This window comes from Tachysurus fulvidraco, chromosome 9 (assembly GCF_022655615.1).
Source record: "Tachysurus fulvidraco isolate hzauxx_2018 chromosome 9, HZAU_PFXX_2.0, whole genome shotgun sequence".
In the NCBI taxonomy this organism is placed as follows: Eukaryota; Metazoa; Chordata; class Actinopteri; order Siluriformes; family Bagridae; genus Tachysurus; species Tachysurus fulvidraco.
The window spans coordinates 26,791,705-26,811,704 of NC_062526.1; the positions used below are offsets into that span (position 1 = coordinate 26,791,705).

Here is a 20,000-nt window from a genome sequence, read left to right on the forward strand (position 1 = left end):
TAATTCAGTGGCTTCAGCTCAGCTCCAAAATCACTCCGGTGGCCATAAACCGGAAATGAAACTCGACTCCAAAGCGCAGAACAGAAGGATTGTGGGTAAAGACACACGGTTCACACATCCCCTCTCGACGCAGTGTTCAGATTCGTCTCCGGAAGGTAAAGTAAAAGATTAGAAGTGAAAGACCCGGTGTGAGCGCTCGTGTGAGCCGGAGTCTGGTCCTGTCAGGATGTGGTTTATATGTAAAGGCGTCTGGTTTAAACCGGTTTTAAAATGTGGTGTCCTTCTGTCAACAAGGGACACGTCCCACTTCCTAGCAGCTAATCGAGCAAGAGTGCCACTGAATGCTGCATACTGATTGGTCTGAAATGCGCTAAAGTTAGCCGTGTGTTTCTATGGTAACGGACGAAATTTATGAGACTTCAAAGGAAGGAGTCTCCAGTGTCAGGACGGTCTGCGTTTATACAACGTGGACCCGAGTAATTTTACGGTAACTCGCACAGTAGCTACCAGTGGTATCCTCAGTTTCCTCCAGGTTTGGCGTTCACCCGACATTTGCCCGGTCTCCCGCCGCCTCTCAGCCATCACACGACAGCTACCAGTTAGAGCGCGTGAAGGACAACGTGCTCTTCCTCTTATGGACGGGAAGACAGCAAACCGCATCTTTTTATACCGCCCAGTTTGAAGGAAGATCTCGTCTGACCTCTTAGTTAGTTCTCATACATGAACTAGCAGACGCCACACGTTTGGTTAGTGTCACTGAGACTGACACAGAGAATGCCCCCCCCACCCCACCCAACAGAAAAGTCCATTCAATTTATACCCAAAAGGAAGTAATAAGTGAACTGAGATACATTTAAACATTTAGGGAGGTTCCTTAACGCTGGGATTTGAGCAGTAAACGTTTTCCCTCGCTAAAGTTAATTATCTGCATGACTGAACTCAATACAGGACGAGTTACTGTTTAACACAGTAGGTGTACATTTTCTGTGCAGCGTCGCCTAAAACTTGTCCACGGTTTGGGCGAAAAGCCACGTATCAATAATTCACACTTCCTGTACGGTGAAGTCTTTTCAGGACAAACCACATCGTCCCTCATTCGTCCTTCTCAGCCTCGGGTTCGCTCCAGCTTCCTGCTGTGTGTGTGTGTGTGTGTCTCTGCGCCAAGACTCACACACTCACTCGTGCACACAGACTCACCGCTTTCTTCGCTGCCGCGTCACAGTCCACGTCAGACGTTTTGAACTCGGGGGTGAGAGCGGCGGCGTTGGACGGCATCATCGAAACTAAACCCGACTACTTGCGATGCATTTAGAAATGAACGCGGATGAGAAAGAAATAAAGTTCTGGAGCGATGTTGCTGATCCACCTTCCGTCCTTCAGGTCCTCCTTCTCCCTGTGGAAGGAGAAAAAAAAACATCATCTCTGTTATTGAGGAAAACTGGAAACGATCATGAAAATCGACGAATTGACACGTGGTTAAATCTTACGGCTACTAATACAAAATGCCAACTGAGCGTACAAATCAAATCAGAACTGTTTTATTACAGAACTCCGCCTTCAGAGTTTAGGCCACGCCTCCTAACTTTGGTCTGTTCTTTTTAATTAACGACTTGTCAGTAAGTCTGTTCGGCCGATTTCTGTCAAACTGTAGCTTGTACGATGCTAAACCGGAGGCTATACCGTCAATGACTTTTTAGCTCCATTAGCATGTATATGAGTGCAAACTTAGGAAATAAACAATCCTTCATTTTTTCTTCTTCTTTTTTTTTTCTTTTTCTTTTTCATCTTCAGCATGTGAGTTATGTGTGGAAAGAAAAACAAAGAAATTTCTTCACATATTAAGTAGGAGACCAAATACTTGTCTCGAACGATCCTTTGGTGCTCGTGGTCTGATGTTTCTTCAGAAATGGAGAAAAAAACGTACAGATCTTGGGGTCCATTTTATCCTTCCTGTAGAAACATAAGGAAGAAAAATAAAGCTTGGATAAAAGCAGCAGGGATCGCTGCGTCTGATGAGTCGACTCGCCGGTCAGCTTAAAAATCGCTTACCTTTAGAACAGGCTACGCACACTGGCAACGAAAGCATCAGTCAGAGACAAGAGACACTCTGGGATCCATCGTGTACTAGCGTGAGTCCGGGGGACATCGTATACATTCGTTTAAGGACAAAAGATTTTTCAAATTTGAATCACAAAACAAAGAGTCGAGCCGAAGAGACGCGCAGACACGGCGTCACTTTAATGTATTGAGACCTTTGTTTTACTGTGCAAACACTTCGACCGGCTGAAAGGAGTATAAAACGGTTCAGCAGTCGCTCTCCGGCGTTTAAGACGTCTTTAAACGTGTCGCGTAGCAGCTGTAATACAGACATGAAGTGGGGTGAAACGTCTGGGATTTTCCACAGAGGCTTTTCATCCTCGACTAAAGCAGCAATTTGAGCATCAGTCAAACTCGCTTTATTTAGAAGCAAAACAGGAGAGTCTTTGAAGCTCGTTATCTTGTCGGCTCGCGTCGGCGCAGTCAGCAGTTTTGTTCAGGTTTTTTTTAAGTTTTTGCAGGAGAGGAGGAATGAAGATAAGCAAGTCGTGGACTGGCTCGCTGTAAAAATCCTCCCGCGTGGGACTGGCCTGTGTAACATGGCGCTCGCTGAACTGCTGCCAGTTTCTATCCCGAGCAGCGCTGCACCCTTCATCTCCAGCGTCTCTCACTAGCGTGGATTGTCCTGCACACTAATGCTGGTGTTGATCACGCTGTTAGTGTGCAAACACAAAGTGCTACACAATTCAATTTGTGACTTTTCCTTTCACAGGATTCCATTACAGCCTTCACTGAGACCACATAACAACAAGGCCACAAATCAGTTTGTCGGTTCTTCTGAGCTGAGGCAGATTTTGGTACAAATGTCGCCAACTTCTATTCTCCTGTCTTTATCGCTGATTAGCTAGCTAATCCCCAAGAGGTTAATCATCTTGCCCGGCTGTATTTATCTAAAGTTAAAGAAAAAAAGATCTAAAAATCTTCTGTAATTGTTGTGACAATTTAACGAGACGTGCTACGGGAGGCTTTTTGTTTTGTGATGATGCTGTTGCTAGGCAACGTGGAAATACACATTCGGAGCAATCCTGCTAATGACTGAGGCTAAAGATTTAGCCAACGGACCTTTTACAGAGACGAGGTGAAGACGCAGGGACCGTGACAACAGGATGATATGTGTGGGAATATACAGTAAACTAACGGTAAATTATTTAAAAAAAGTCAAAAGTAGTAACGGTAAAAAAGACACAGCTATGTGTAGAGCGTATAGAACACAGAGAGTACGCTAGCACAATACACTAACACAGTATGGCGCGACAGTAGGCTAACAGGGTAAAACAAAACAGTATGCTTACGCAGTACGGTAACACAGTATAGCAAAACCGTAAGCTAACACTGTATTACAAAACAGTTAACACATTAACACAGTATAACAAAGCGGTACGCTAACACAGTACACTAACACATTACGCTAACACAGTACGCTAACACAGTACGCTAACACAGTACGCTAACACAGAATTTACTCAGCAGTTTTTCCTCAGTTAACTCTGTTTTAAACTCACAACTACGAAACTGAACACGTTTTGTTTTACAGCACAATAACTTTTTTTTGTCTGCACTATTTTATCTCATCCTGAGATTAAAGTAAATCATGACTAAGGCTTAAGTTGTTTGCTAGCTCAATTTGTAAGCGTATGGAGAATTAAAATGTTCCCTCAGATGTGTTTAAAAAAAACTCCTCACAACCACCAGGACTAAAACAACATGTTTTGTATTAACCGTTGGAAATTTCTAAATAAACACACACACACACACACACACACACACACACACACACATACTCGCTACATATTTACCTCAGACAAATGAATATATTTGAATATATGTCCAGAAAAAAGGACAAATCTCTTCAGAAAATCAACTGTTCAGTCAGATTTGTTGATAAATTGCTAAGAAAAGACTCCATGTGACTAAATGGACACCGTAATTACAGCTAGCATTGGCTGCTAACTCAAAATCCATGGTCTCGGCCACATTCTGCTAGAAAATTCTGACCTGTAGGAATCGAGGACATTTGATGATGACATAATAGTTCAGAATTAGCATAAATATTAATATGGCATGACACAGCAATTTATTTGTATTCTCTGTCGCTTTAATTTAGTTATTTTAGAGCTTTTCCTGATCTGCAGGGACATTTAATTCGATTCTCCTCCATCCATTAAGGAGACACCGTCGAGTGAAAAGGTGTGAAATCACCTGTGACGGGTGTGGTGTGGAAACCCGGCAGCGACGTGCAGGAGCCTGTCAATTAAAATGCAGCTGTCGGGTTCCAGCATGAAATAATTTCAGCCAGGATCGTATCGATCGGTTCCAGTGGTTTCAGGAAGTCACTTAATTTTTTTTTTAAAAATAAACGTAGAAAACGTAGAACGTTACCTAGACATGTGCGAAACTGGTGGAGCAGGTTTGCTACGTGTTGTTTGAGAAAGGAGTCTCCACTTTCAGCTGTGGGGCTTCCTATGAAGTACAAACTATATTTTTAAGCAATATGGCACAAGCAAGTTGAGCGGTTTTACTGAATATCTGCACACACTGTGTAGCCAGCTAGCCAAAGCTGTAATAAAGCACTATTAAGCACTATTGCTGCTTCTCTAGCAAAAACATCCTGAACTAGCCACAGGCGCTTTATAGCACGGCGGCTAAAATCAAAACAAAAATCAAAACAGACGTGTAGCCAATGAGCAGAAAGGGGCGGGGCTTGTCAATATACGGCGGAGAGAGTGTTCGGTGCGCATGTGTGACGTTAGCAGAAAGCGGTTTTAACATTGACATGGAGGATAAAAACAAAGAAAGAAAGAGAAGAAAGACTTACGATAAGGACAAGAAGTAGGACGTGTTAATATAGGATCAGCTTTCCAGCGCTGGAGAGAACTGAAGGAGCAGGAAGTTGGCCACATATTCACAGGTTGGAGTTTCCCGAGTCAATAACTCCTGAGCTAAACGCTGTTACTACACAAATAACACCTCTTTTCTATCGTAGTAATGTAGAGAGGCAGCTACAACCGCGTTTTGTGTAGTAACAGCGTTTAGCTCAGGAGTTATCGACTCGGGAAACTCCGTGAATATGTGGCCGACTTTACTTAAGACGCCGAGGCGCTTTTTTCCTTCTCGATAGGTGAGTAACGTTGGTTTTGCTTTGTTACACAGAACTAATATATGCCTTTGTCCTTTACATCATTATGCTTGTGTAGCATTTTTACTTGTTTGTTTATCTACAATCGTATTGTTCTTCCCTTCAGCTATGATAAAGACACATTTCTTTCTGTTAGTCGCCTGGGTTACGTATGTATGTGTGGGCGGAGCTATCGATACAGGGGTGGGACCCATTTGGGTTAGGGGCGTGTTTGTTTTGGTGATTTCAAACGTCAACATTGGCTTTCAAAAATCGGAGACCTCACCTTTAAGTCAAAAGTTAAAACTCATATCATTTGCCATGTCCTCGGATGATGTCACTAACTCGACTGTAGTGACCGCTTCCAACTAATGTTACGTGACAATCGGTGTCCAATCAGATTAGGGGACCGGAATTAACTGTTGTGGGAAACAAGCGGAAACTAAAAGGACAGTTTTGTGGACGTTCAGCTACATAGGTAAGGTGTACAACAATCACACAAGGAGTCCTCAGTGCATTACGACACCGCTGTGTCATGTTGCGTTAGCATGTTTGTTTGTAGTGTTTGATTAACTCATACACTGTTAAATGAACAGCTGCACTGTTCAACACAACAGACTAACGTTATTGATTTACTTAACGCACGGCTGAAAGAACAGCTTCTAACACAATAATTAGAAGTGTTGCATTAACTTTGACTTCTAAAACAATTAGCGTTAACACACAGTTAGCGTTTACACCTTTGGGTAAACACCTGCACGGTTGTTTTTAAATCTTATAACACTGATATATAACATCCATATCATTTCGTAACTGTGATAGTGTTTAATCGAATCTAAACTGGTATTAATCGTGTTATTAAACGGTGTTGATGTTCTAGTTGGGTCTTGGACTTAAAAGAGAAACCCTGTAAGTGTTGAAGAAAATCTTATTACACTGAATGAACACCCACAGGTTCAACTTCAAAAGGTTTTCATGCAGTCCTGTAAGTGTTAATTCAACATTGTTTAATAGTAGTGTTTGACAGACTCCTACGGTGTGTATTAACACCTACAAAGTTGCGTTAAGTCATTATTTAGTGTTTATTACACTCTTGTAAGGTTGAATTAAGACATACAATGTCGCATTAAGAAATTTGTTGTTTGGATTAATCGATTAGATTTGTACGGTATTGAGTCAACCCTCACAGGGTTTTAGTTAAGAACTGAGTGTTTAATATACTCTGAATTTAATTACCACACACAGGGTTGAGTTACGACTTTGAATGTTTATTACACTCCACGGTGTAGAATTAGCACTGACAGGATAACACGGACGTGTTTAATACATTGTTATGATCTTACGGTATTGAATCAACACCTACTGGGTGACATTAACACGTTATTATGTATTCAGTATACTCCTACAGCATTGAATTAACATCTGCAGGGTTAAGACTTTAAACGTTTATTACACTCCATAGTGTAGAATGAACACCTACAGGATTATGTTAAGACTTATGTTACACATCTCAGGTGTTAAACACTGACAGGTTTCTCTCTGATGTCCTGAGTCCACACCTGCGTCTCTGTCACAAGCAGGACGCCACCACGAGGACACCGTGTGATGTACAGTGTGGTGTTTAATTCGGCGCCGGACGGATTTATCTACAGTATACTGTATACCAAGTTCAGCGCGAGGGAGAAAACGTCACCGATTTTCCACGAACGGCGAATAGGAAGCTCGGCGACCTCTTTACTCGTTATTCGGTGAGTGTTTGTCTTCCCCGAAGGTGACTCGTGAGGACTAAAGAGGGGGGAAAACGGCGAATCCTTCAGACATACTGTAACGCCATACCGTTAGTGCGTGTGCGCGCGCGCCTCGGCTCGGGATTAGTGCGCAGGAAAAAATACAGCAAGGGAGAAGAGGAAAATATTGTGAAACGTTACCCGTTTCGCCGGCCCCAGGCCTGAGCCCCCCTCCGGAAGTCGCTTGCGCGCTGCCCCGTCCCGTCTTCCCTCCGCGGCCGCTCTCTCTCTCTCTCTGTCTCTCTCTCTCCCTCACTCCGGCCCCGGTAGCTCACTGGGGCTCTAACGCGGCGCCGCAGAGGACGTCAGACCGAAAGAGTTTCCGCAGGGTCCTAAAAACGGTGGGAGAGTCGTTCGAGTCGTCGGTGCTCGTGACAGCACGGGAGGAGAGAGAGAGAGAGAGAGAGAGAGAGAGAGAGAGAGAGAGAGAGAGAGAGAGACACACACAGAGAGAGACACACAGAGAGAGGGAGAGAGAGAGAGTTTATTTATATTGGAACTGTAGCGGTTTGGATCTCAGTGGCGAATTGATTGAATCCCGCGCAATTTCAAATATTTAGTATTTAAATGTTTAAAAAAAATAACGGACAAAACTGTAAAACCCGAAAGGCTTCATTAGCGCCAAAATCTGCCATTTCTTGTCGACATAAAGAAACCAAAACGTGACCAAAACATTAACAACATCTCACCGTCTCTAGTCACACAAACACGATCAGACACGTGGGAACGTTCGGTGTGAAATGTTGGAGAAGTTCAGCTGAACATTCAGTAGTTAAATAAAACTCAGCACTGAGGTGAAACCTTCAAGCAGACATTCGTGGTCCTGAAGGTCACAGGAACTTCTGCTGCAGACGGTCCACATGAACACATTTGTAAAGAAGAGTTTGTAGCAGGATATTTATTTATTTATTTATTTTAGAATATTTAGTGTAGCAGGAAGGAGTCTTTAGTGTCAGGCTCCGAAACAGTCAACAGGTTTCTCAGTAAAGCGGCGTAGGTGAAGGACAGAGGACAGGTGAGAGACCGAGGGCAGGTGAAGGACAGAGGACAGGTGAGGGACCGAGGAGAGGTGAAGGACAGAGGGCAGGTGAAAGACAGAGGATAGGTGAGCGACCGAGGTCAGGTGAGGGACCGAGAACAGTAAAGGCAGGTGAGGGACAGAGGGCAGGTGAGTGACTGAGGGCAGGTGAGCGACCGAGGGCAGGTGAAGGACCGAGAACGACAAGGGCAGGTGAGGGACCGAGGGCAGCAATGGCAGGTGAGGGACAGAGGGTAGGTGAGTGACCGAGGGCAGGTGAAGGACCGAGGGCAGCAAGGGCAGGTAAGGGACCGAGAACAGCGAGGGCAGGTGAGGGACCGAGGGTAGGTGAGTGACCGAGGGCAGGTGAAGGACCGAGGGCAGCAAGGGCAGGTGAGGGACCAAGAACAGCGAGGGCAGGTGAGGGACCGAGGGTTTATTACTGCTCATGGTGTGAGTGAGAAGAGGAAATTGCTCTTCAACATTAATTGTAACTATAAAGAGCTAAAGAGTGCGCTGTAGTATAAGATGAATAACACCTCACTATTGTCACTATTCAGTCCATCACTGATTATTTTACCATAACAACATGACACAGTGGGTTTTATCGCTCAGATATAAGGAGCTGTGTGCAGTAAATCCTGATTAAAAATGAAACTAAGGCGTCAGCTGTCAACAGATCTGCTCTGGCTTCATCACTTATTATTGCCCCATTTCCCTTTGTGCTCCATAACACACTAATACTGAGCAGCTGAGATCCAAAATGGCTTCACTGAGCTTGGAGTGACCCACTTACTGCCTCTGACAACACACACACACACACACACACACACACACACACACATACACACATACACACACACACACACATACACACACACATATACACACATATACACTCATACACTTATACACACACACATACACACACTTTAACACATAACCATCATGTCTGCATTCTTAAAAAAAATTCCACAAATGACTCTCTATAATTAATGTGTGTCCTTCAGCAAGATTTATTTCAAAAACTTTTTGTTTCCTCTGTTACCCAGAATGCCCTTTTGTTAGTGTAGCAGTGGGTTTAACCCTGACTTTACCTCTGATTAAAGAAGCTTTATTCCTTACTAGCTGAGCCTAGCGTCTGTGGTAACTCAGTGTCATGTATCGCTGCGATTTGACTCCAACATTTGCTCTGAGAAAAGAAGCTCTGGGTTTCCTGTGTGCTGAAAAGTTTATCCTATTAAATGCCATTGGAGCTGCATCCACATCACCAACATCATCAACATCACCAACATCGTCAACATCACCAACATCGTCAACATCGCCAACATCATCAACATCACCAACATCGTCAACATCGCCAACATCGTCAACATCACCAACATCGTCAACATCGCCAATATCACCAACATCGTCAACATCGCCAATATCACCAACATCATCCACATCACCAACATCATCAACATCGCCAACATCGTCAACATCGCCAACATCGTCAACATCACCAACATCGTCAACATCGCCAATATCACCAACATCATCCACATCACCAACATCATCAACATCGCCAACATCACCAACATCGCCAACATCACCAACATCGTCAACATCGTCAACATCACCAACATCGTCAACATCACCAACATCATCAACATCATCCACATCACCAACATCGTCAACATCACCAACATCGTCAACATCACCAACATCACCAACATCACCAACAGCGTCAACATCACCAACATCGTCAACATCACCAACATCATCAACATCACCAACATCGTCAACATCACCAACATCGTCAACATCGTCAACATCACCAACATCGTCAACATCACCAACATCATCAACATCGCCAACATCACCAACATCACCAACAGCGTCAACATCACCAACAGCGTCAACATCGTCAACATCACCAACATCGTCAACATCGTCAACATCACCAACATCGTCAACATCACCAACATCGTCAACATCACCAACATCGTCAACATCACCATCATCACCAACATCGCCATCATCGCCAACATCGTCAACATCGCCAACATCACCAACATCGTCAACATCACCAACATCGTCAACATCACCAACATCGTCAACATCACCAACATCGTCAACATCACCAACATCATCAACATCGCCAACATCACCAACATCACCAACATCGCCATCATCGCCAACATCATCAACATCACCAACATCACCAACATCGTCAACATCGTCAACATCACCAACATCGTCAACATCACCAACATCGTCAACATCGTCAACATCGCCAACATCACCAACATCACCATCATCACCAACATCGTCAACATCACCAACATCATCAAGATCGCCAACATCATCAACATCACCAACATCATCAACATCACCAACATCGCCAACATCATCAACATCGCCAACATCACCAACATCGCCAACATCATCAACATCACCAACATCGCCAACATCATCAACATCACCAACATCACCAACATCGCCAACATCATCAACATCACCAACATCATCAACATCGCCAACATCACCAACATCATCAACATCGCCAACATCACCAACATCGTCAACATCGCCAACATCGTCAACATCGTCAACATCACCAACATCACCAACATCATCAACATCACCAACATCATCAACATCGTCAACATCATCAACATCGCCAACATCGCCAACATCACCAACATCACCAACATCATCAACATCACCAACATCACCAACATCATCAACATCGCCAACATCGCCAACATCACCAACATCATCAACATCACCAACATCACCAACATCATCAACATCGCCAACATCACCAACATCAGCAACATCACCAACATCATCAACATCACCAACATCACCAACATCATCAACATCACCAACAGCGTCAACATCACCAACATCGTCAACATCGCCAACATCGTCAACATCGCCAACATCGTCAACATCGCCAACATCGTCAACATCGTCAACATCACCAACATCGTCAACATCACCAACATCATCAACATCACCAACATCAGCAACATCACCAACATCACCAACATCACCAACATCATCAACATCACCAACAGCGTCAACATCACCAACAGCGTCAACATCACCAACATCGTCAACATCACCAACATCGCCAACATCGTCAACATCACCAACATCACCAACATCGTCAACATCGCCAACATCGTCAACATCGTCAACATCACCAACATCGTCAACATCACCAACATCATCAACATCACCAACATCACCAACATCATCAACATCACCAACATCAGCAACATCAGCAACATCTCTGTTACTCAGGCTCAAATCCATGTGTCATTTTATGTTGTTTTTTTTTCTACTGAATTCTGGCACCTATGACACCCAGCCTGTGTGTGTGTGTCTGTGTGTGTCTGTGTGTGTGTGTGTCTGTGTTTGTATGTGTGTGTCTGTGTGTGTGTGTCTGTGTGTGTCTGTGTGTGTCTGTGTGTGTGTGTGTCTGTGTTTGTATGTGTGTGTCTGTGTGTGTGTGTCTGTGTCTGTGTGTGTCTGTGTTTGTATGTGTGTGTGTCTGTGTTTGTGTGTGTCTGTGTTTGTATGTGTGTGTGTCTGTGTGTGTGTGTCTGTGTTTGTGTGTGTCTGTGTTTGTATGTGTGTGTGTCTGTGTGTGTGTGTCTGTGTGTGTGTCTGTGTGTGTGTGTGTGTCTGTGTTTGTATGTGTGTGTGTGTGTGTGTGTCTGTGTTTGTATGTGTGTGTGTCTGTGTGTGTGTGTCTGTGTTTGTGTGTCTGTGTGTGTGTGTGTGTCTGTGTTTGTATGTGTGTGTGTCTGTGTGTGTGTGTCTGTGTGTGTCTGTGTTTGTATGTGTGTGTCTGTGTGTGTGTGTCTGTGTTTGTATGTGTGTGTGTCTGTGTTTGTATGTGTGTGTGTCTGTGTGTGTGTCTGTGTCTGTGTGTGTCTGTGTTTGTATGTGTGTGTGTCTGTGTTTGTATGTGTGTGTGTCTGTGTGTGTGTCTGTGTCTGTGTGTGTCTGTGTTTGTATGTGTGTGTGTCTGTGTTTGTATGTGTGTGTGTCTGTGTGTGTGTGTCTGTGTCTGTGTGTGTCTGTGTTTGTATGTGTGTGTGTCTGTGTGTGTGTGTCTGTGTTTGTGTGTGTGTGTGTCTGTGTGTGTGTGTCTGTGTGTGTGTGTCTGTGTGTGTGTGTGTGTCTGTGTTTGTATGTGTGTGTGTCTGTGTGTGTGTGTCTGTGTGTGTCTGTGTTTGTATGTGTGTGTGTCTGTGTGTGTGTGTCTGTGTGTGTGTGTCTGTGTTTGTATGTGTGTGTGTCTGTGTTTGTATGTGTGTGTGTCTGTGTTTGTATGTGTGTGTGTCTGTGTTTGTATGTGTGTGTGTCTGTGTGTGTGTGTCTGTGTCTGTGTGTGTCTGTGTTTGTATGTGTGTGTGTCTGTGTTTGTATGTGTGTGTGTCTGTGTGTGTGTGTCTGTGTTTGTATGTGTGTGTGTGTCTGTGTGTGAGTGTGTGTGAGTGTGTGTGTTTGTGTGCATGTGAGCGTGTGTGTGTGTCTGTGTGTGTGTGTCTGTGTGTCTGTGTGTGTGTGTCTGTGTGTTTGTGTGTGTGTGTATGTGTGTCGGTGTGTGTGTGTGTGTGTGTCTGTGTGTGTCTGTGTTTGTGTGTGTGTGTGTGTGTGTGTGTTTGTGTGCATGTGTGAGTGTGTCTGTGTGTGTTTATGTGTTTGGGTGCATGTGCGTGTGAGTGTGTGTGTGTGGGGGGGGGGATGAACAGGAAGGGAGGAACTGAAACAGAGGAAGGCTTAACAAGGGAGAATAGGGAAGGGCAAGGGAGCAGATTTGGAATGCGTCCTTGGGTAAATCATGGGCTATTTAAACACACACACACACACACACACACACACACACACACACACACACACACACACACACACACAGCTGTTCCAGTTATACAGTGATCTGATTAGGCCGTGTATCAAATTACTTCAATTTTGTTTGAGCCTCATCACCTCTTTGATACATGCTAACAGATATGTGGTGACCTGACAACACACACACACACACACACACACACACACACACACACACACACACACAACACTACATCTCTCTCTCACACACACTGTCCTTGGCTCGCCTCTTTCTCATTAAAATGCGTTCCATGTCGCGTCTGCTTGCGTTGGCGGCTCGCCAAAATGGTCGTCTGACCGTGCACACGCACACACACACACACGTACACACACGCACACACACACCTCACATACATGTCCTCACTTGATCCATTTCTGCCGCTGCTCTCCCGCTGATTTCTTCTGTTTCGTCGCAGCAATTGGGTCAAAGGTCACTGTTTTAGTCTCTGTTGATGATGTCCTCGACTAACCCCGCGGTTAAGGAGGTCAGACAAAAACTGGGTTAAAACCTTTCTGTCCTGCTCGATCACTCGCTGTCTGTCACTCCGGATGATGAAAGGAATGCGTTTTCCTTTAATCCCAGCGTAGGTGATTATCTGGGGCGGATTCAAACGAGGCGCTCGGATGTCTTTAGTTCTTGCTTCAACACAATTATTTCATAAAACAATCTGAAACTGTGTTTCTGCGTTCTGTAAGATTTATCGTCAGGGCCTCAGGTCGCGGTCCTCGTGTTGGTGGTTTGTGGCGAACTTCGTAGCAAGACAAAAACACGACGGACCTTTAACGTTAGCCGCCGTCGTGTTTTGTGTAAGAATTTTCTAACACAAACTGTGAATTTTTTAAGTTGGAAAGATTGAATGTTTTTTTTTTTGAGCCAATCAGCGGACGTGAACAAGTACGGAGTGAGAAAGCGCTGCTAAGGTGCTCAGCTATAATCGGCCAATAGGACGACGGTCGACTCGCAGAACAGCTACAGATTCACCAGTGGAACCGGCGCTAAAAAAAAGAACCTCGTTAGGGATCTTTGGCACGCGCGTGTGTGTGTGTGTGTTTATGTGACGGGTCGACGGCGTAAGATGTCTGTGTTGGAACGTGTTCACGGTATGATCTGAGACGGAGAACACACGTTACGGTGCGGTCCGTTACAGAACAGACAAGAGGCTTCGGTGTTCAGTCTGAAGGATGGATGTTGGTGGTGTTTGATCTGAAGGCAAGAAGCTGGTTAAAGAGGCTGTCGGTGGTGTCGAAGGCGTAAAGAAGCCGAAGCCTGGAAATGTCTCCGGAGACTCATTAATGTTACACCTGTGGCAGAAACTGATAATCTCACACACACACACACACACACACACACACACACACACACACACACACACACACACACACACACACACACACACAGCCCAGTCATGCATGTGAATCACCTGACCAACCCATTTCAGTAGGTCACTGTGTTACTAGGGAGAATTCCAAACAGACACAAAGCAAATACGACCGTGTTCGCTCAAGATGAGCACCGTTATCTTTATGATCACACAGGTCAAAGGTCAAACTAAATCCCTGACCCCGAGGTTTGAACTCATTGAAAGTCATTGTTACTCATTATCCAGACGAAGAGTCAGGAATCCCTAACAGAGAGAGAGAGAGAGAGAGAGAGAGAGAGAGAACATCAGTAAACGTAACAATAAACGGATAAAAAGCACAAGGTCAGGGGGCGTGGCTTCATTACCTAATGTGTGATAAATTATAATTGAATAAAAATCATCCGATGAGGAATCCGGGCGCTCGCTAAGCACTGAAACAATAAGGCTTTTATTCGAATTGCCCTTTTATTCACAGCTCACCGTTAGAGTTCAGATAGAATCCTGGAATAGTTTTAAAAAAGTTGTTTAAGTTTATTTAATAAAAATACTGTATCCTGTTTTAGTTCTTACACAAACTACACTTTAAAATCCCTCTGAGCAGCAAAGCAGACATGCAACAAATCTGCTCTCTTCTTTTATTTCAAGCTGTGTTTTTCTGGCCCTGAAATAAGCACCGCCCCCTATGTATAACAGCACTGTTGGGGTTTCTCTCTCTCTCTCTCTCTCTCTCTCTCTCACACACAGACAGGGATGAGATTTAGATTGTACTCCTCACAAACTTTACACACTGCTGCTTTAAAGAACAGGTCACTCTGTAGCACTTACTGTACCTCATTTTATCCTTCCTGTTCTATGGTGTGACTATACAAGGATCATGATATATATATATATATATATATATATATATATATATATTTCCCTGCAATTTAAGAACAGATTTCTTTTGAAGAACAGTTAAATGTCTAATAAAAAAAATAATAAATTAACAATAGAATTAATAAATAAATAGAATAAAAACATCTGTTAACATCTAAAAATGTTCAAGATTAATATCAACATAGTCAGCTTATAAAGTTTGTATAAATATTCAATAAAAGATCTGATTTAAAATAATAAAAATGTATTGAATTAAAAGATGAATTCATCTGTTAGAGATAATTGATCAGGATTTCTACATGGTATCGTACTGTGTTATATATTTAGCCGACAGAGTTTAACATTTGCAGTCAGTATGAATTAATACACATTGGATATTTTATGAGGAGCACGGTGGCCTAGTGGTTAGTACGTTCGCCTCACACCTCCACGGTTGGGGTTCGATTCCCACCTCCACCTTGTGTGTGTGGAGTTTGCATGTTCTCCCCGTGTCTCGGGGGTTTCCTCCCCCGGTCCAAAGACATGCATGGTAGGTTGATTGGCATCTCTGGAAAATTGTCCGTAGTGTGTGAGTGTGTGAATGAGAGTGTGTGTGTGCCCTGTGATGGGTTGGCACTCCGTCCAGGGTGTATCCTGCCTCGATGCCCGATGCCGCCTGAGATAGGCACAGGCTCCCCGTGACCCGAGAAGTTTGGATAAAGCGGTAGGAAATGAGTGAGTAGTTATTTTTTCACGGCGAGTGTGTTATAGGAGGTCACAACACTGTTGGTTTCCTGTTTCTCGAGTATCGTGTGACTCGTGTGTCGAGCTGCTGGTGAGCACGATCACACTGAATCTGATAAAACACAGCACTGTACACAACCGCTGCAATTCAATGTGTACATTTAAACCCAGAAGGCAAAAAAAATAAAGAGAAACGCTTATGAAAAACCTTCCGAGTGTTTACGTCCACATGAGCCATTAACCGCTACTGTAGAGCGAGACATCACACACGAACTCAGGGACACGACAAAACAGGGTTTGGTCTCTGCTACCAAGAAAGAGGAAAGAGGAAAGAAAAACCAAACCCTTATAAAAAAAAAGAGAACAAGGACGAAACATTTCCTTTTAAAAATAGATTTTTATTCTGGATACATTTGAAAAATCAGAGACGATTCGTTTGAAACGTTCGCTGGTCATGAGACTCGACCAGAACAAAAGCGATGGTCTGATTTATTTCTTTTTTTGTGAAGGTTTGAACTCAGTGGTTACCGGCACCATGAGCCCCTGAGCTCGACACACACACACGCACACACACAGGTGAATAGCACACTCCAGTTGTAAGCTTCATTATAGTGACAATCCAGAAGTACATACTTCATTTTACACACACACACTCACACACACACACCTGTATAAAAAGAACTTAGCACAGCAGATCAAAGAGTGTGTGCGCGTGTGTGTGTATGAGAACAACTGCAAACAGTGCTTAAATAAAAACCACAGACAGAGGCATCATGGGTAAGTGTCCTGTTCAAACACATTACATATAAATTCAGACGTCCTTCTTTTCTGTACCTGAAATAACTTCTATAAAACTAAACCATCTATTACTTTTAATATTTACACAAACTCAAGCACAAAGAAGTGAATCCATGATCATATACTTCAAGGGGATAATTTTCCAAACACTGCGTTCCAATCAAAAGGTAGGCGGGATTTTTGTATGCTATGAAAAATAAAGGCGGCGAATTCGATATTCCAGCAATTCAAAAGACTTCTAGTAGAGTTCAAAAACGGTAACTCTGTCTCATTAAATTCTGAATCAACACTAAAGGAAGTTGAACTCTAATGAAAAAGTGACTTGACTCTGAATCGACTCACTAAGGGAAGTTGAATCCTAATGAAAAAGTGACTTGACTCTGAATCGGCTCACTAAAGGAAGTCGAACTCTAATGAAAAAGCGAATTTGACTGAATCGACTCACTGAAGGAAGTTGAATCCTAATGAAAAAGTGACTTGACTCTGAACCGACTCACTAAAGGAAGTCGAACTCTGATGAAAAAGTGACTTGACTCTGAACCGGCTCACTAAAGGAAGTCGAACTCTAATGAAAAAGTGACTTGACTCTGAATCGATTAGCTAAATGAAGTTTAACTCTTATGAGAAGGTGATCTGACTCTGAATCGACTCACTGAAGGAAGTGACTGAAACATGCTTGAACAGAGACGGCACTGTAGCACTGCACAAATGCCACGTGGACCAAAAAAAACAAAACAAAACTTGACGATAAACACTGAAAGATGTATAGTTGTTTATAGAAATATGCAGTCATTTATTTAGTGCCAGCTCCATGTCCGAGTACGTTTCATCGACATATTTAGAACTTCAGCTCAACACACCCCTTAAACAACATTTTTGTGAAACCAAAACGCAAATGAACCAAACGAATCGTTTTCACTCTGAATCGGAGCCTGCAATCGGATCAGTGGGTGTGAAAGCACACTAAGAGAATAGTCTAGTTCTGATTAGCACCAAAAAAAAAAAAACAACATTAGCTGCCACTAGAACAGAATCCGTGTAAGTTTAGATAATCGTGATCGGTGATGACGATGTCGACCGGTGGTGTTTTCATGCCGTCTAGTGAATCGGATTCTAGTGAATCACTCCTAAACGAAACACGGAAGAAGTCTCACCTTAGACTAAAACAATACAAACTTTAAACAATCATTTAGTCTGAAACTAGGCTTCACTGTTGCCTGGAGGCCCAAGATTTATGATCATGAAGATCTCCTTTGACTCGTACAACTGCAAGAGCTTAAAAGCTGTCTGATGAAAATAAATAAAATAAAAAAATAAAAAGATAAATTAACAGCACTAAATGATTCAGTCCTTAACTACACCGTCCTTACATTAACCACACCTCAGCGACCTGCTCTATTCACATCACATCACTTTCACCTTCCTTTTTCTTTTCACTTCATCCCTCCTTCATTCCTTCTTCACATCTTTACTTTGGCCGTAACACAGAACCTTCGTACCGTCGCTCAGAAGCCGTTCCTCGTCTTCGTCCTCGTCCTACGTCCGCGGTCCAAACCGGGGCCCTAATCAGTAGTTTGTTTTTTAATCTTCTAGCTTTCGACAAAATCAATCAGCAAAATCAAACTGAGCTTATAATAATAATAATAATAATAATAATAATAATAATAATAGAAACAGCCAAAAACAATCAAAACAAAACCAAAAGGGAAAAAAAAACCTAAAACAACAGGATCTTCCTTTCAAAAATGATATCATCACTTATAAACATTGGCTCCTGAAGCTCTTCTCTGATTGGCTGACGCAAGAACGCCAGATCTTCGTCGCCGCCGCCGTCGCCATCACGACAGTGGTGTGTGGACGGAGCGCTTCGTTTCTCTGGGTGGGGTCTGCTGTACCGTCGCTCTCACCTGTCCGACCGCTGCACCTGAAATGACATCAAATCAAGGGTCATATTTTAGGCCACGCCTCTTACGAGTAATTGTGACATCACAACTGCTGTGATAAAGGAAAACACAGCTACAGTAAATACATACAGTATAACTAAACAGTCATGAGGCACATTTTTGTCAGTGAAGTTAACCTCGAAGGCTCGTCTCATGCTGGAGTGCGGCGCCAAAACTAACACGGCCACGCCGCGGTTATTTACGGCCTGCGTGGTGCTTTAATATCCTTATATTTCGAGAGGGAGGATTACATAAGAGGAGGAAAGGCGATAAATTTAGACCGTATGTGGACCGAGACGCTCGTTCCGTATTACAAGCTTAGGAAAACGAATAATAAATTCAGCTCGGTGTGTAAGAGGACGCAGATCGGTGCCTGGAGTCTACCTCGGAGGACTAGGACACGCCGGACAGACAACGTGTCCAACCTTCACACACACATTCGTGTCTCTGCACTGCGGATTAAACCGGAGTATCTATAACGTGATGTAATATAATGAGTTCTCAGAGCTGGACCATAAAAGCGCTGCCTGATCTCTCCTCTGACCAGACAGGAAGTGTGTAGGGGGAAAAAAAAAAAAGACTCCACATCCCACACACCCTCCGTGTGCTCGTAAACAGCCCCCTCGTTGATCCTAACGAGTAATTAAGGCCTAATGAGCTCTTTAATACACACAGACTGTAGCTATAGGCTGTAAACATCACAGCGTAGGTTTAACTACACTTCAGCCAGGAAGCAGCAGGACACTTAATTAGAAGTGAATCAATATCGCTGGAGGTTAAAGAGCAGGACGTTCGCTTTCGTTTGATGATGTTAAACGTCTGAAAAATTTAATTGTGCCCATTTTATTTAAAAAAGAAAAAGAAAAAGGTGGCTGGGCGCCAATTTTATTTTACTTTGGTTAAGCAGACAACATTTTTTAAACCTTTGGTTCGTATACTATAGTTTTTTTGTTTGTTTTTTTCTGGTGCGAGTGTGGGACCGTTTGTGGGCGGGGCTTATCATCTCAGGTTTGCCTTCGCGTTGAACGATTCTTCCCGGATCGAGGATTGAATGCAAATGCTGATGGTGAGGTCACTGTTTCACTTCACTTCCCACGAGTGCAGAGCCAGAGCTGGAGTTTATTTATGAACTGCTCTGTAGTTTGTAGCCAATCCACTGCTACCACACACCCCACACCCCCACCCCAGGGGGTTAAACATTTTTCCAGTGAAATCATTTGACTCCAGAGGAGGATCGTGTTTGTGAAGACGACTGTATGAGTGTGTAATAACTGTAGTGTGAGTGATGTGTGTGTGTGTGTGTGAAGTGCATTACTAATATATTTAGGTTAAATGTGGAGGGTGTGGTGGTGTGGGGGGTGTGTACCTCTGTGTCTTCCGTTCCGCAGT

The 20,000-nt window shown here is 43.5% G+C and overlaps 2 protein-coding genes and 1 pseudogene across 14 annotated transcripts in view; all 3 read right to left on the reverse strand.

Moving 5' to 3' along the window:
* Positions 1–7,347, reverse strand: part of dnmt3aa (DNA (cytosine-5-)-methyltransferase 3 alpha a) — a 54,325-nt gene extending 46,978 nt beyond the window's left edge. For 2 of the 6 annotated variants that reach the window (XM_027171101.2, XM_027171100.2), the window contains exons 1-2: positions 7,141–7,347; positions 1,198–1,393 (exon numbers count right to left, since the gene is read on the reverse strand). In XM_027171101.2, coding sequence (XP_027026902.2) covers positions 1,198–1,278 — 81 coding nt within the window. In that variant the 5' untranslated portion in view covers positions 1,279–1,393; positions 7,141–7,347. Of the gene's footprint in view, positions 1–1,197; positions 1,394–1,858; positions 1,951–7,140 lie in introns of those variants that run through there. The other 4 variants (XM_027171103.2, XM_027171102.2, XM_047818367.1 and 1 more) reach the window with 3 other exon arrangements.
* LOC113658642 overlaps positions 1–20,000 on the reverse strand; it is a 297,616-nt pseudogene that overhangs the window by 174,949 nt on the left and 102,667 nt on the right.
* dtnba (dystrobrevin, beta a) overlaps positions 16,248–20,000 on the reverse strand; it is a 23,723-nt gene continuing 19,970 nt past the window's right edge. For 7 of the 8 annotated variants that reach the window (XM_047818389.1, XM_047818386.1, XM_047818391.1 and 4 more), the window contains 2 exons: positions 19,978–20,000; positions 16,248–18,592 (listed from right to left, as the gene is read on the reverse strand). The exon at positions 19,978–20,000 is cut by the window's right edge and continues 28 nt beyond it. In XM_047818389.1, coding sequence (XP_047674345.1) covers positions 18,507–18,592; positions 19,978–20,000 — 109 coding nt within the window. In that variant the 3' untranslated portion in view covers positions 16,248–18,506. The remainder of the gene's footprint in view (positions 18,593–19,977) is intronic. The other variant, XM_047818384.1, reaches the window with a different exon arrangement.